The sequence below is a fragment of the Lissotriton helveticus genome, chromosome 12, assembly GCF_964261635.1.
Source record: "Lissotriton helveticus chromosome 12, aLisHel1.1, whole genome shotgun sequence".
NCBI classification, from domain to species: domain Eukaryota; kingdom Metazoa; phylum Chordata; class Amphibia; order Caudata; family Salamandridae; genus Lissotriton; species Lissotriton helveticus.
The window spans coordinates 718,186,180-718,200,795 of record NC_136073.1 but is presented as its reverse complement, the minus strand read 5'-3'; the positions used below and the strand labels follow the sequence as shown (position 1 = coordinate 718,200,795).

The 14,616-nt window shown below is 46.5% G+C and overlaps 1 protein-coding gene across 1 annotated transcript in view; it reads right to left on the bottom strand.

The window, feature by feature from the left end:
- Positions 1 to 14,616, bottom strand: part of LOC144799345 (SLAM family member 9-like) — a 465,872-nt gene that overhangs the window by 78,880 nt on the left and 372,376 nt on the right. The window contains exon 5 of the mRNA XM_078670602.1: positions 10,125 to 10,222. Within this exon, the coding sequence (XP_078526728.1) occupies positions 10,125 to 10,222 (98 nt within the window). The remainder of the gene's footprint in view (positions 1 to 10,124; positions 10,223 to 14,616) is intronic.

The window sequence follows — 14,616 nt, the reverse complement described above, 5'->3', positions numbered from 1 at the left end:
CGTCTGCATACCATAAAAGTTACAATGTTACAAGCACATAAAAACAGTAATACGTTAAAACATGATTTAAAAAATTGGATCTATTACACAATTTATGGATAAAACCCTATATCCAACCTCCCCAATGGATCAGAACCTTAAAGTGCAATGTGCCCAGAAAATATAACTTCCTATTTTACTTACTTTATGGTGCATGCTAGGCCTAATAGAGCCTACATAGATCATCCAATGTTTAAACACCCATACAGGCCCTGGATTTCACGGTAGCTTTGAAAAACCCCACTATAACATTAATACAGTACTCTTTCAGCAATTGCAGATACATTAATGCAGGACGGGCCTGAATAAAATTCATTCTTTTTAAAATGGGAACCAAAAAATACCTTCGAGGGGTTTCATAAAACTTACATAAAAATATAAAATGCAGCAAATCCTGTGGAGACTGTCCGCCGCAGCCACAGGGAGCTAGCACTTGACCTCTACTGTAACCCTTAGGCCTGGCTAGCAAGAGATGAAAAAGGGTAATCCGAAACCTAGTTAATATGAACTTCTCATGTATTGATAGAAACCCCAATAGATAAGGTTCCGTTGTGGGAATGGTTTTGAGCATTAAAAACGTACGAACACTGGGTTTCAGCATCTCCTGAGCCTCCCTGTCCAATTTCCTTGAGGTTAAGAAGGCTACCCTAATTAATTCCACGTCCTTCTTAACAATGGATTCAGGGTTACAAAATAGATCAGCGCGCCCTAGCCCTTCCAGGCTGGTTTTAATGTAGTTAAGCCAGGGAATTCTAGATGCATTATTAAGGGACAAACACTCTCTTAAAATTAAATGGTTAAGAGTTAACTCTTTGTTTAACCAGCACCTCAGCCAAAACACCAGAGGGCACAGGGCACGAACATCACTTAGATAGGGGACCCCCAATTCCTCATGGACCGCTACGTTTGATATTCCGCGCGGAACACACAACATACGCTTCAAAATGTCATTCTCAACCACCTGAAGAGAATCCATAGGAATGTGTCCAGAGATTTTGCTTCCATAGCTAACTATGGCCATGCTTTTGGCTTAGTAAACTTTCAGCATGGCTCCAATTGGTTTCTTCCCTATTTTTGCGGCAAAATTAAAAATTGCCGCATTCACCCGGGCCAAGACCCCTTTTTCCCCAAGATTAATGGACCCCATTTTAAATTGTCATCAAAAAGAACCCCTAAATAAGGGAAAACGTTAGTGCAGCGGATTTTAGCAGGGACAACACTGAATTGAAAACTTGTTTTGGGTCTTTGCCCCACTTGCATTTTGTAAGATTTAGAATTATTTATTGCCAAATCCCGGTCCATCATAAAACTGGAGAATGCTGTTAATAGAGACTGCAAACCTATTGCAGTCCTGGATATAAGAACAGCATCGTCCGCGTAAAGCAGGACGGGGATACCGCGCCGCCCCACGCACGGGTAATCAACCTCAGTGGCTCTTAGTGCAGTTTCCAGATCATTATTGTAAAGATTAAACAAGAATGGAGCCAGAATGCACCCTTGCCGTACTCCCCTCTTTGTCTCAAGGTCTCGAGTGACCCAAAGGTCCTGCAAAAACCTGACGTTAGCCTTAGTTGACTAATGCAAATCCTCTAAAAAATTAACAATACTGTTATCCACCCCCATTGCTCTCATGGACTGCCACAATTTAACCCTGTTGACGCAATAAAATGCGAAGGACAAGTCCATGAAGGCAAGGTGACTGTACCGGAGCAGGCAACAGAATATTTGATCAGTAACATAGATAAATTAAGACACTGAGCAACGGTAGAGCTTCCCGACCGAAATCCAAACTGGACATCCGACAGGATCTTGTGCTCCTTCGCCCATTTGGATAGTCTCTGCAAGAGAATACGTCCTACAACCTTAACCACTGAGTCAAGGAGGGAGATTGGCTTGTAACAGTGGGTGCTATTCCTGTCACCCTTCTTAAAAGCAGGGACTATGGAGGAAGAGGCACAAGACTGAGGACAGCCGTTCTTTGCAGCTGCGTTAAACACAGCCTCCAGTACCGGAGCCCAGAACAAAGGGTCGGACTTAAACAGGTCCAGAGGAATACCATCTGGGCCCAGCGCTTTGTTTGTGGATAGCCCTACAATGCCTGCCATAACCTCACCCTTTTCAAATATCATTACAGGGGCATTTGTATCCCGACCTTCTTGGCAAGTATGCTCCAAAGGGCTGTCAAACATAGATTTAAAATGGAGCACCCATTCCTCCTCAGTGATATGAAAATCTGAAGCCCCCCCACTTCCTGACTTAAAAGGGGACAATTCACAAATCTCTAGAACCTAGAGCTGTTCCTGAGAGTGCTTGAGTCAATCAGTTCCCTCCATGCCTCCTCCTTCAGGGCATCCTTCCGTCTGACCAAGATTGACTAGTATTGTTTACGGCATGCACGTACCTCAATTTGATTTCTTGGTTTGGCTGACAGAGCTTCCCTCAGCTTTTTGAGGACTATACATCTCTCCTTAACACACAAGACAGGGGATTGAGGCAGGATTGCCTTTAATATACATCTTTAAGCTTCTTGAACCACTGTTACTGGTCCCTTTCTAAATTGTCTCGATAAAGCAAAATTAATTATGAATGATTTCTGATTGAGATGCAAAGCCCTTGACTGTGGCTTGATACATGTGCTATGGTCCTGTCGTCAGCTACTTGACTACTAGAGGCGTGTCTGGTGTGTGCACGGGTGTCTACAGGACTATCCATTGCAAACTCTCTCTCTGGCACTGATATTCGACCAAGATACCCAGGTAGTCTAAATAACTGATGGAACACCTCTATCAATGCATGAAGACATTACATAGGCTACAAGACAAGTTCACAGTTTGGATATGCTGACCTTGTGAGGAGTACTCTAAGACACCTCCTACATGATAATCCAGCAAAACTGGTCTTGCATTACTTGTGATTTGCCTATGGCTGGGTATAAACTGGGGTGGCAAGGTGTGCAAAATACTGTTGGCCAGGGATGCGGTCTGATTAATTACCAGTGGCTGAGATTAATTCAAGCACTACATCCTTTAGTTTTCTTGTACATTTCAGTATCAATAGATGAAGGTCATTACAAAGGCTACAAGATGAGATCACAGTTTTTGACTAGATTTATTGACCTTGCCCGGAGTACTCTAAAATACGCCCTCCTTGATAATCCAGTCAAACTGCCCCCCACCATCAGCAGTTTGTCATACTAACAATCTACATTAAAATGTACCACTCACTCTATCTCATAGATTAAACATATGGGGATGGTACATAATGACTTGTCTGTAACTTCCTGCCCTGAATCACAGACCATACACCTGCCTTTTCCACTGGGTATCCTCGTTCCTCCCCACAGTATGATTTATTAGAAATGTACCCCTGGGCTGCTCTAGTTGCCTCAGAATGTTATGTTATCATCAGGTGAACATCTCCAAACCACCAGGTGTAAATTTGCATTGTCATATGTCACATGTTGATGCGATGTGTTGTCTTTCCGTTGCCTGACGTACTAACTTTGCACTACCAGATATATGATTGTCGTACTGTTAAAATTGAAAGTCGGTATTTGTTAGTCGTGAATGAGACACTCTATTACAACTCAATGATAATCAAGCCATTTGTATTTTGTAATGTGGATCTGGATGTCACCGCCCTATGAGTGGTAACCATTGTTGTGACTGCTTAAAGCAGTTAGAAGGAAGGCCGTGTTAGTGGTTACGTTTTCATTTCAGGTCTTGGTGAACATACACCATAACACGATGATGGAATATGTTAAAATACATTAATCTTGGTTCCATGATTTACTGAATTATAGAAATTCTAAGTGTGGGAAAAGATTAGATTAGTACGAGTGCACCGGGTGTCACGTAACATGGTAATTTGATTATGTCTAATTTTGTTGAGAGAGGGCTGGACTTATACAGACAAAACAGCCGACCAGGGAAAATTATCGGAAGTGTGATGAGTTTAAGATGATAGTGTCTACTCACTGGAACAGCAACAAAGACAGGTTGAGGAGTGAGAGCAGGAAGGAGTTGCTGAGTAGGGCTGTAGGTGGGAAATACAAGGAGCACCCAAGGGTCAAAAGGAAGTCTTCGAGAACAAAATGGCACAGGGGAGGCAGGTGGAAAAAAATGGAAGACGTGAAAAAGGAGAGTGGAATTGGAGGGGGAGCTCTCTCAGGAAGCAAGCTGCAGAACCAGCAAGAAAGCATTGTGAACAAAACAAAATCATGTCAGAACTAACTTGAATTTAAACACTCATAAATTTGCTGATTCTAATAAATAATGTTATGGTTAATAATAGTGAAGTGAAGATTCAATCCCAAATTATGAAAATAGTTTAACCCATTTGAAGGCATGGAAGAGTTAAACAACATTTGAGCAATAAAGTACCATCATAGCATGCCAATGAACATGTTAGTGGTCTAAGAGAACAATCACTGTTTCACGTGTTGTGTCCAATTTGCTACAACAAAAACTAACTGGTGGAGTGCTGAATCACCCTGTTTTTTTGATTCTTAAATTTATATTGATGCCTGGCCTCATGTTAGAGATTGAGCTATTCTTCCTCTATTTGGTTAAGAATGGCACCAGTACTGCTAGAATTGAAGTGTGATTCTGAGTCACTTGGGTGGTAATTCAATTCTAGATCAACAAAAAGTTGCAAGATCATGCCCATGTACGCACTCGTTTGTGTTCAAGGCATACAGGAGATTGGCACAGTATGAAGCAGGTTATCTGGATCTGCAATCAATATATTTAATAGAAGGACTATGATATCATGTTGAAACGTCTTATAATGAACTCAGACATTACTGGGTTTTTATCACTTTGCTAGAATTACATCCAATATTATTGGGTTTTAGAAAGCTAATACTGTTCATGACAGAGATCTTCCAAACAGGTGCAAATTTATAGGCTGTAGACTGATCAAGGATTTCAGTTTTAGAAAGCTGCTGGTGCATGTTGACCTGGGGCTGGGTGCACTAAATAAAGGAGGGAGCTTCGTCAGTAAAGTTGTTCTTGCAATTAGTGCAGTTCTTTTGAGAGACGCCTTCTGTTAGAAAATATGAAAGGTAATAGGTAACATTAGCTTTCAGACTGAACTACTTGTAGCCATGATCATAAACATGAACAATGGATTTAGCCCAGATTTTTTGACTGGGGTGAATGTTTTGATTTATTTGCATTCCGTCCATTAATTGTGTGTCCTTTGCTTTCTCACCCTAAGTGCGCTAGGTATGCCCAGACGTGGGTCCCGGGCTCACCGTGCCACTAGATTCAAGCTAGCCTGGCTGATGAGGGGTGAAACCCTGAAACCGGTCCCAGGATGCGTTTTTCTGGTCCAGGGTGGAGCTGACTTGGCAATTCAGGCTGGACTGTTCCCATGAGGCACAGCATCAAGACTGATTTGCATATGGCTGGGTCTAAACTGAGGTGGCATGGTGTGCAAAAGAACAATGGATGTAACCCAAATCTTTTGACTGGGATGAATGTTTTGATTTGTTCTGCATTCCTTTCATCAATTGTGTGTCCTATGATCACGAACACAGCAAGACACCTGGCCTTCTAGCAAAGGTGAGTTTTTCCATTGCTTCTGCATTTAAGGTCTTAAAGCTCATATAAACACATTTTCTTAACAGCATTTTCAGTGATTTAGCTCTCTTATTTCGAGAGGAAACTCAAAGGTTAACAAGCATTTACAATGCAACGGTTTCGCCTTTGGAAAAGTTAAAGCTATTGGCATTATAATTGAGAAAATTTGTATTTATGTGTTGGTTTTGAAAACAGATAAATAAATGGCATTGTCATTTACATTGCCAATAGCTTAATCTCTCGCAAATGTGAGACCAATTGTACCCTACGGACGAGCTCAGCAGACAGCAATTACTACCACACACACACACACCCTGAGCCACACACACACACACACACCTAGAGCCACCCACACACACCCAGAGCCAGCCACACCCAGAGCCAGCCACACACACCCAGAGCCACACACACACACCCAGAGCCCCACACACACCCACACCCAGAGCAGTCACATACACACACCCACTGGAGCAGTCACACACACACACACACACACACTGGAGCAGTCACACACACACACTCTGGACCAGTCACATACACACACACACACTGGAGCAGTCACATACACACACACACTCTGGAGCAGTCACATACACACACACTCTGGAGCAGTCACATACACACACACCCTGGAGCAGTCACATACACACACACCCTGGAGCAGTCACACACACACACACTCTGGATCAGTCACATGCACACACACACACTGGAGCAGTCACACATGCACACACTCTGGAGCAGTCACATACACACACACTGGAGCAGTCACACACACACACTCGGGATCAGTCACATACACACACACACTGGAGCAGTCACACATGCACACATTCTGGAGCAGTCACATACACACACACATACACACACTGGAGCAGTCACACACACACACACACACACACACACACACTGGAGCAGTCACACACACACACACACTCTGGAGCAGTCACATACGCACACACACACTGGAGCAGTCATACACACACACACACTGGAGCAGTCACATACACACACTGGAGCAGTCACACACACACACTCTGGAGCAGTCACATACACACACACACACACATTGGGGCAGTCACACACTCTGGAGCAGTCACACACACACACACTTGAGCAGTCACACACAAACACACACACACTCTGGAGCAGTCACATACACACATACACACACACACACACACTGGAGCAGTCATGGTTTTCAGGTGTTTTAGTCTAATTAGTTCAATGGAAGCAAGACTACAATACCCATAATGAATTAGGTGATGACATAAAGGATGAGGACTGGATACGATGCCCCTAATGACGGAAAGAAGGCAGTCCTGCTATAGAGGTGTGGCACCAGCCTCTCTGTGGGGGTGTGACTCCACACCTTGTCCCGCCTGGGGTTTGACATTTGAGGCTGTCACAGTGACGGTTTTCAAAGCCTGACCTGTTTTGCGTGACTTTCCACGGTAATACCACTGGCGCCCCAGGGTTGTTGCCGCAGCAAGTGTAAAACCCGGTGTCATCGAACAGAAATGGAGCAGCCCTTGCTTCCATCAAAATATCCATTCTAAATGTTTGTAGACTCTGGGGGTGAGACTACCACTTCCTAATGGCGAGCACAAACTTGCAGCAGGGCCTTATTTTATGTAAAATAGGCTTCGGTGTCATGTTTATTACTGACGGATAATCTCTTATATATGCCTCTTAATGGGCTCTTGGCAGCATGCCTGATTTGCTGTCTTTCTTAGGCCCTGTGCGTCGCTTTCTCTCAACGTAATGGAGGTTTGAGCAGAAATATCCTGTGGGGGCTGTGAAAGCAGATGTTTGCTGCCTCAGCAACGCTCCCCACAACATTCACAGGAACTGGACGGTCCCAAGGTAAAGGTGCGCGAGTTCATTTACGCTCGCAAACGGATGGTGAAAATGGAATCTCTTGAAAGTTCAAATTTACACAAGGACTTAAGTCGTTGTGTAAAACCTGTGGTTCTTGTGGGAATGATGGATGTTGTGTAGGAAAGAAACAAAGCAATGTAATTCCAGCCCAACGTAAATATGTGCATTGGACCGTGTATGTGGTGGACGTTGGAAACTCAATAGGGTTTTGCGGTTTTCCATCAAACTTGTTAGTGTTTGCCGTCTCAGCCTCAAGTAATGCTCCTAGGGCGAGGGCTACACGGCGGCTGATAGGTATCCGACCGACAGCAGCCTTTGGCCCATCTCACTCCACCCAGTAACATGGACAGACGCCATAGGATTGCCTCTGAGAGCTCATGTACAATGATAGCTTGCTCCTCCTTCTTAGGCGTAGGGAGACCCTATGCTTTCACTCCTACAGCTCAGTCAGCCACTGGACTGGTTACAGCTCCATACACCCCTGTCCTTGTGTGCATCTGGTGGATTGTTAACAAAAGGTGTGCTGATAACGTCACTATGATATACACTATACTAACAGCATATACTTGAACCCTCCAGCTCACACGCTGGGCTGTTAACACTTTCGAATGTGCTGGTCGCGCGGTGGGCAGCCTTTACAAATCACATAACCGAAGTCTTCTGGATCCCCAAATCTATTGTTTACAGTTTACAATGCATCAGCAGTGTTGGGGATAGAGCTTACTAACGGTATATGCCTGAGCCTCCTGGAACTCTGGCTACATAGTTTACACTTTACAATGCACCATCAGCGTTGAGGGTCGAGTTTAAGTCGGAGATAGCATATGTATACAAGTCAGGTCCCGGGCCGGCAGCCAATCACAGCGCGGCCCGGGGAATGACGTCACGGGGTGTCCCGGGCCGGCAGCCAATCACAGCGCGGCCCGGGAATTATGTCACGGGGGTGTCCCGCTCCGGCAGCCAATCACAGCGCGGCGCGTGGAAGGACGTCAGGGGGTTGTCCCGGGCCGACCGGCGGTGATTTTCACACGGCAACAGATGAGGGGTGGGCTCCCTTGAAATAAATAAATAAAACGGGACTAAGCAAATTAAAAGAAGCGCTCCTCAGCGCGGACCTCGGCAAGAGGGAGGTTGTGGGGGGGCGGGACTTACGCCCACGGATCGCATCAAGCCGCGGACCTCGGCGAGAGGGAGGGTGTGGGGGCGGGACTTAAAAAAAGACACAGAAACGCCCCCGAATCACGTTGTGACGGGGAAAGAGTAATTGACAACCATCTCTTCCAATGGCTGGCCTCCATTTATGGAGATAGCCAATGGAAGAGAAGTCGGGACAAAGCCCCACACTGTAGGATCATAAGATTTCGCCCTGCGCGAGCACTGCTGCGTTGTGCTACGGCCAGGGCGAAACCTAAAAACTGCAGTTCTAGCTTGATTTATACAGGCTGTCTGCTACATCCCCAGAGTAAATGGTATGAAGAAGGGAATAGTCTTGGGTGCACTGAAATGTATTTGGCATAGGAAGGGATAGCTGTGCTCAGATGTGGCCAACTTTGATCAGAAGAACTCCTGATTCATGAAGAGATAGATTAACATCTGGTACAAACAGGACTCTGACTGGCATTACCTGACGGTGATAGACGTAGCAGCAGCTTGAGATCATGTCCTGCACCATGAGTGGGACTGGTCACCCGCACAAAGCAAGTAAGGTGGTGGTCAGGGCCGGACTGGGAACTGAAACTAGCCCTGGGAATCAGCTCGACCGGCCCCCAAGGGGTGGGGCGTGCTAGTGGGAAGCACCACTCCCGCTGCCACTTTTGTTACAGGCTGCCAATATTAAAAAGGCCCACAGGGGTCCAAAACCACCCCCACCTTTCTGGCCCACTGGGCAAACGCCCAATGCCCACTACGACAGACCAGCCCTGGTGGTGGTGTGCCCAAGTGTTGTCATTTCCCATAAGGATGAGCAAATTTGGGTAAGAATGATGAATTGAACAAGTTGAGAAAGATCCACAAGAATGGAACAAACCAGTTTGGTCCATGTTTGATAGCTAACCAAATGTTTTACAATCATCTGTTGGATAGATAATCGGATGATTCAGGAGGTAGGGCTTGTGCAACAGTTTTCAAGTAAATGTTCGAAGGACTTCAGTGAAGGCCCTTCGTTAGTTTCCATGTTATATGTCTCACAAAGGTAAACGATGGTGTACCATGGCCCATGATACCATGATATTCATGGTCTGATTAAACTTATTACCGGTCCTCTGCTGAAACTGGCTACTGTCCCTTCATAAAGCAACTACTATGTTACAAAGCCTCTTTGGTCTATAATTTACCACGTTTATTCCATGTTTTCACAGCTTTGTAGGACCAGCAAAACAGGCCCTACTGGGTCTCAGAACTTGGGTGGACAGTAGGAGGTCCACAGCTTCTCCCCACCCTTGTGGAAAACAATTATTGCAGCCATTCATAAAAAAGAAGTAGCCATTTATAAAAGCTTACATTAGGACTAAGTGTAATAGTGTTAAAAAGTCTTTGTTGTGTACTTTTTTTTATTACGTTTCAAGACACTAAAGAATCTTGCCAAACTTACATACACAAATTTAGAGTTTATTCAATTACCTCTTCGTTTCCATCAGGTGGTCTCCTGGGAATGGTGGCGAATGTAGTCAAAAGTTGTCCTTCTTCAGGGCCAGCCATGGAATACACACTTCTATCAGCTGTAGTAGAGAAACACAGAGGAACAACGACCTCATCAGAGCTATTTTTTCAGAATGTCCACATGTTTCTTTTGTACAAAAGCTGGTTGTGATTATTGCACGACTTTCACGTCTAACAGTGGGAATTTGCGGCTCTTTTGAATTTCGGTTCTCTGTTATCCATTCATTTTTTCCCTTTTTATGGGTGATTTGTGCAGTGTCTTATAGAAGCCATGTGTGGTAAATAAAGTCAACTATTTTACTTCAGACGGAGACTGTGTCTGAAACTGCCCACGCGCGAGTGACCTAGTTGAACAAACCGCCGCAATTAGCGTGAGCCATGTAGCGAGGACTGACCACATCCTGCTTTAAACGAGCTCCGTCTGGGGAACTCTGCTGAGCACTGACTGAACTGTGTGGGTGAATGCGCGCGAGCTTTGAAAGGAAAACTAACTTTGAGGGGGAAACTTTTTTTTAAACCTTGGATGCGTAACTGGAGGCCACGTCTCGAGGAAATATTTCCTTTTTCGGCACGGCTCATGTTCATAGAGAAAAAGATGTTTATTTTTGAGAAATATTAACTTTAATGTGTTTGCCAGTATCGTTGACGTTTCTGCTGTTTAACTGGCAACTGAAACAATCCAGATGTAAGCTATATTGTCACAAGTTGTTTGTCAATCTCATATATATATATTTTAAATTCCTCCCATTCTCCTTAATTTAAGTTTAAATTAAATACATTGTACTGCTTTTCTAGATCACCTATTTTTATTTTCATCTGAACTTCAATTTCTTCCCTCCTTAGCCTGCTTTCCATTGGCCCCGTCTGTAACATTAGCCCCTTTACTGTTAACCTCCCTTGCAGCCAATTGATGCCCGAGTAGAGGGGGTGTAAATGATTTAACGGATGCATGTATGAGTTAGTGGACGGAGAGTGAGTTGATCGATGAATATGTATTCTTGGGAGGTGAGTGGGAGGGAGATGTGTGTAATAAAACCATCCTTCAGGGTGTGCTAGATAAAAGTTCTCTAGAACTCTCAGTTATTATCCTAGAATAGTGTTCAAGGTATTAGATTTGCAGGGAACATTACACAGCATTATACATAGACCTTCATCATGCCTTGCAGAAACATAGGGCTACACCATGCTGTAACACACGGCTACATCATGCAGCAACATAGGGCTACACCATGCCGTAACAAGGCTGCGTCATGCAGCAACATAGGGCTACACCATGCCGTAACACAGGGCTACGTCATGCAGCAACATAGGGCTACACTATGCCGCAACACGCCTACGTCATGCAGCAACATAGGGCTACACCATGCTGTAACACACGGCTTCGCCATGCAGCAACATAGGGCTACACCATGCCATAACACACGGCTACGCCATGCAGCAACATAGGGCTACACCATGCCGTAACACACGGCTACGCCATGCAGCAACATAGGGCTACACCATGCTGTAACACAGGGCTACGCCAAGCAGCAACATAGGGCTACACCATGCCGTAACACGGCTACGTCATGCAGCAACATGGGGCTACACCATGCTGTAACAGAAGGCTATGCCAAACAGCAACATAGGGCTACACCATGTCATAACATGGCTACGTCATACAGCAACATAGGCTACACCATGCTGTAACACAGGGCTACGCCAAGCTCCAACATAGGGCTACAACATGCCGTAACACGGCTACGTCATGCAGCAACATAGTCTAAACCATGCTGTAACACAGGGCTTGCCAAGCACCAACATAGGGCTACACCATGCCGTAACACAGGGCTACGCCATGCAGCAACATAGGGCTACACTATGCCGCAACACGGCTACGTCATGCAGCAACATAGGGCTACACCATGCTGTAACACACGGCTACGCCATGCAGCAACAAAGGGCTACACCATGCCGTAACACACAGCTACGCCATGCCGCAACATAGGGCTACACCATGCCGTAACACAGGGCTACGTCATGCAGCAACATAGGGCTACACTATGCCACAACACGGCTACGTCATGCAGCAACATAGGGCTACACCATGCTGTAACACACGGCTACGCCATGCAGCAACATAGGGCTACACCATGCCGTAACACACGGCTACGCCATGCAGCAACATAGGGCTACACCATGCCGTAACACAGGGCTACGTCATGCAGTAACATGGGGCTACACCATGCTGTAACAGAGGGCTATGCCAAGCAGCAACATAGGGCTACACCATGCCATAACACGGCTACGTCATGCAGCAACATAGGCTACACCATGCTGTAACACAGGGCTACACCAAGCACCAACATAGGGCTACACCATGCCGTAACACGGCTACGTCATGCAGCAACATAGTCTACACCATGCTGTAACACAGGGCTACGCCGAGCAGCAACATAGGGCTACACCATGCTGTAACATGGCTACGTCATGCAGCAACATAGGCTACACCATGCTGTAACACAGGGCTACGCCAAGCAGCAACATAGGGCTACACCATGCCGTAACACGGCTACGTCATGCAGCAACATAGGCTACACCATGCTGTAACAGAGGGCTACACCAAGCAGCAACATAGGGCTACACCATGCCGTAACACGGCTACGTCATGCAGCAACATAGGCTACACCATGCTGTAACACAGGGCTACGCCAAGCAGCAACATAGGGCTACACCATGCAGTAACACGGCTACGTCATGCAGCAACATAGGGCTACACCATGCCGTAACACAGGGCTACGTCATGCAGCAACATAGGGCGACACCATGCTGTAACACAGGGCTACGCCAAGCAGCAACATAGGGCTACACCATGCCGTAACACAGGGCTACGCCATGCAGCAACATAGGGCTACACCATGCCGCAACACAGGGCTACGCCATGCAGCAACATGGGGCTACCAAAATGCCGTAACACAGGGCTACGCCATGCAACAACATAGGGCTACACTATGCCACAACACAGGGCTACGCCATGCAGCAACATAGGGCTACACAATGCGGTAACACAGGGCTAAGCCAAGCAGCAACATAGGGCTACACCATGCCATAAAACAGGGCTACGCCATGCAGCAACATAGGGCTACACCATGCCATAACACAGGGCTATGCCACACCGTAACACAGGGCTACACCAAGCTGCAAAATGCCGTAACACGGCTACGTCATGCAGCAACATGGGGCTACACCATGCTGTAACAGAAGGCTATGCCAAACAGCAACATAGGGCTACACCATGCCATAACACGGCTACGTCATGCAGCAACATAGGCTACACCATGCTGTAACACAGGGCTACGCCAAGCTCCAACATAGGGCTACAACATGCTGTAACACGGCTACGTCATGCAGCAACATAGTCTACACCATGCTGTAACACAGGGCTTGCCAAGCACCAACATAGGGCTACACCATGCCGTAACACAGGGCTACGCCATGCAGCAACATAGGGCTACACTATGCCGCAACACGGCTACGTCATGCAGCAACATAGGGCTACACCATGCTGTAACACACGGCTTCGCCATGCAGCAACATAGGGCTACACCATGCCATAACACACGGCTACGCCATGCAGCAACATAGGGCTACACCATGCCGTAACACACGGCTACGCCATGCAGCAACATAGGGCTACACCATGCTGTAACACAGGGCTACGCCAAGCAGCAACATAGGGCTACACCATGCCGTAACACGGCTACGTCATGCAGCAACATGGGGCTACACCATGCTGTAATAGAAGGCTATGCCAAACAGCAACATAGGGCTACACCATGTCATAACACGGCTACGTCATGCAGCAACATAGGCTACACCATGCTGTAACACAGGGCTACGCCAAGCTCCAACATAGGGCTACAACATGCCGTAACACGGCTACGTCATGCAGCAACATAGTCTAAACCATGCTGTAACACAGGGCTTGCCAAGCACCAACATAGGGCTACACCATGCCGTAACACAGGGCTACGCCATGCAGCAACATAGGGCTACACTATGCCGCAACACGGCTACGTCATGCAGCAACATAGGGCTACACCATGCTGTAACACACGGCTACGCCATGCAGCAACAAAGGGCTACACCATGCCGTAACACACAGCTACGCCATGCCGCAACATAGGGCTACACCATGCCGTAACACAGGGCTACGTCATGCAGCAACATAGGGCTACACTATGCCACAACACGGCTACGTCATGCAGCAACATAGGGCTACACCATGCTGTAACACACGGCTACGCCATGCAGCAACATAGGGCTACACCATGCCGTAACACACGGCTACGCCATGCAGCAACATAGGGCTACACCATGCCGTAACACAGGGCTACGTCATGCAGTAACATGGGGCTACACCATGCTGTAACAGAGGGCTATGCCAAGCAGCAACATAGGGCTACACCATGCC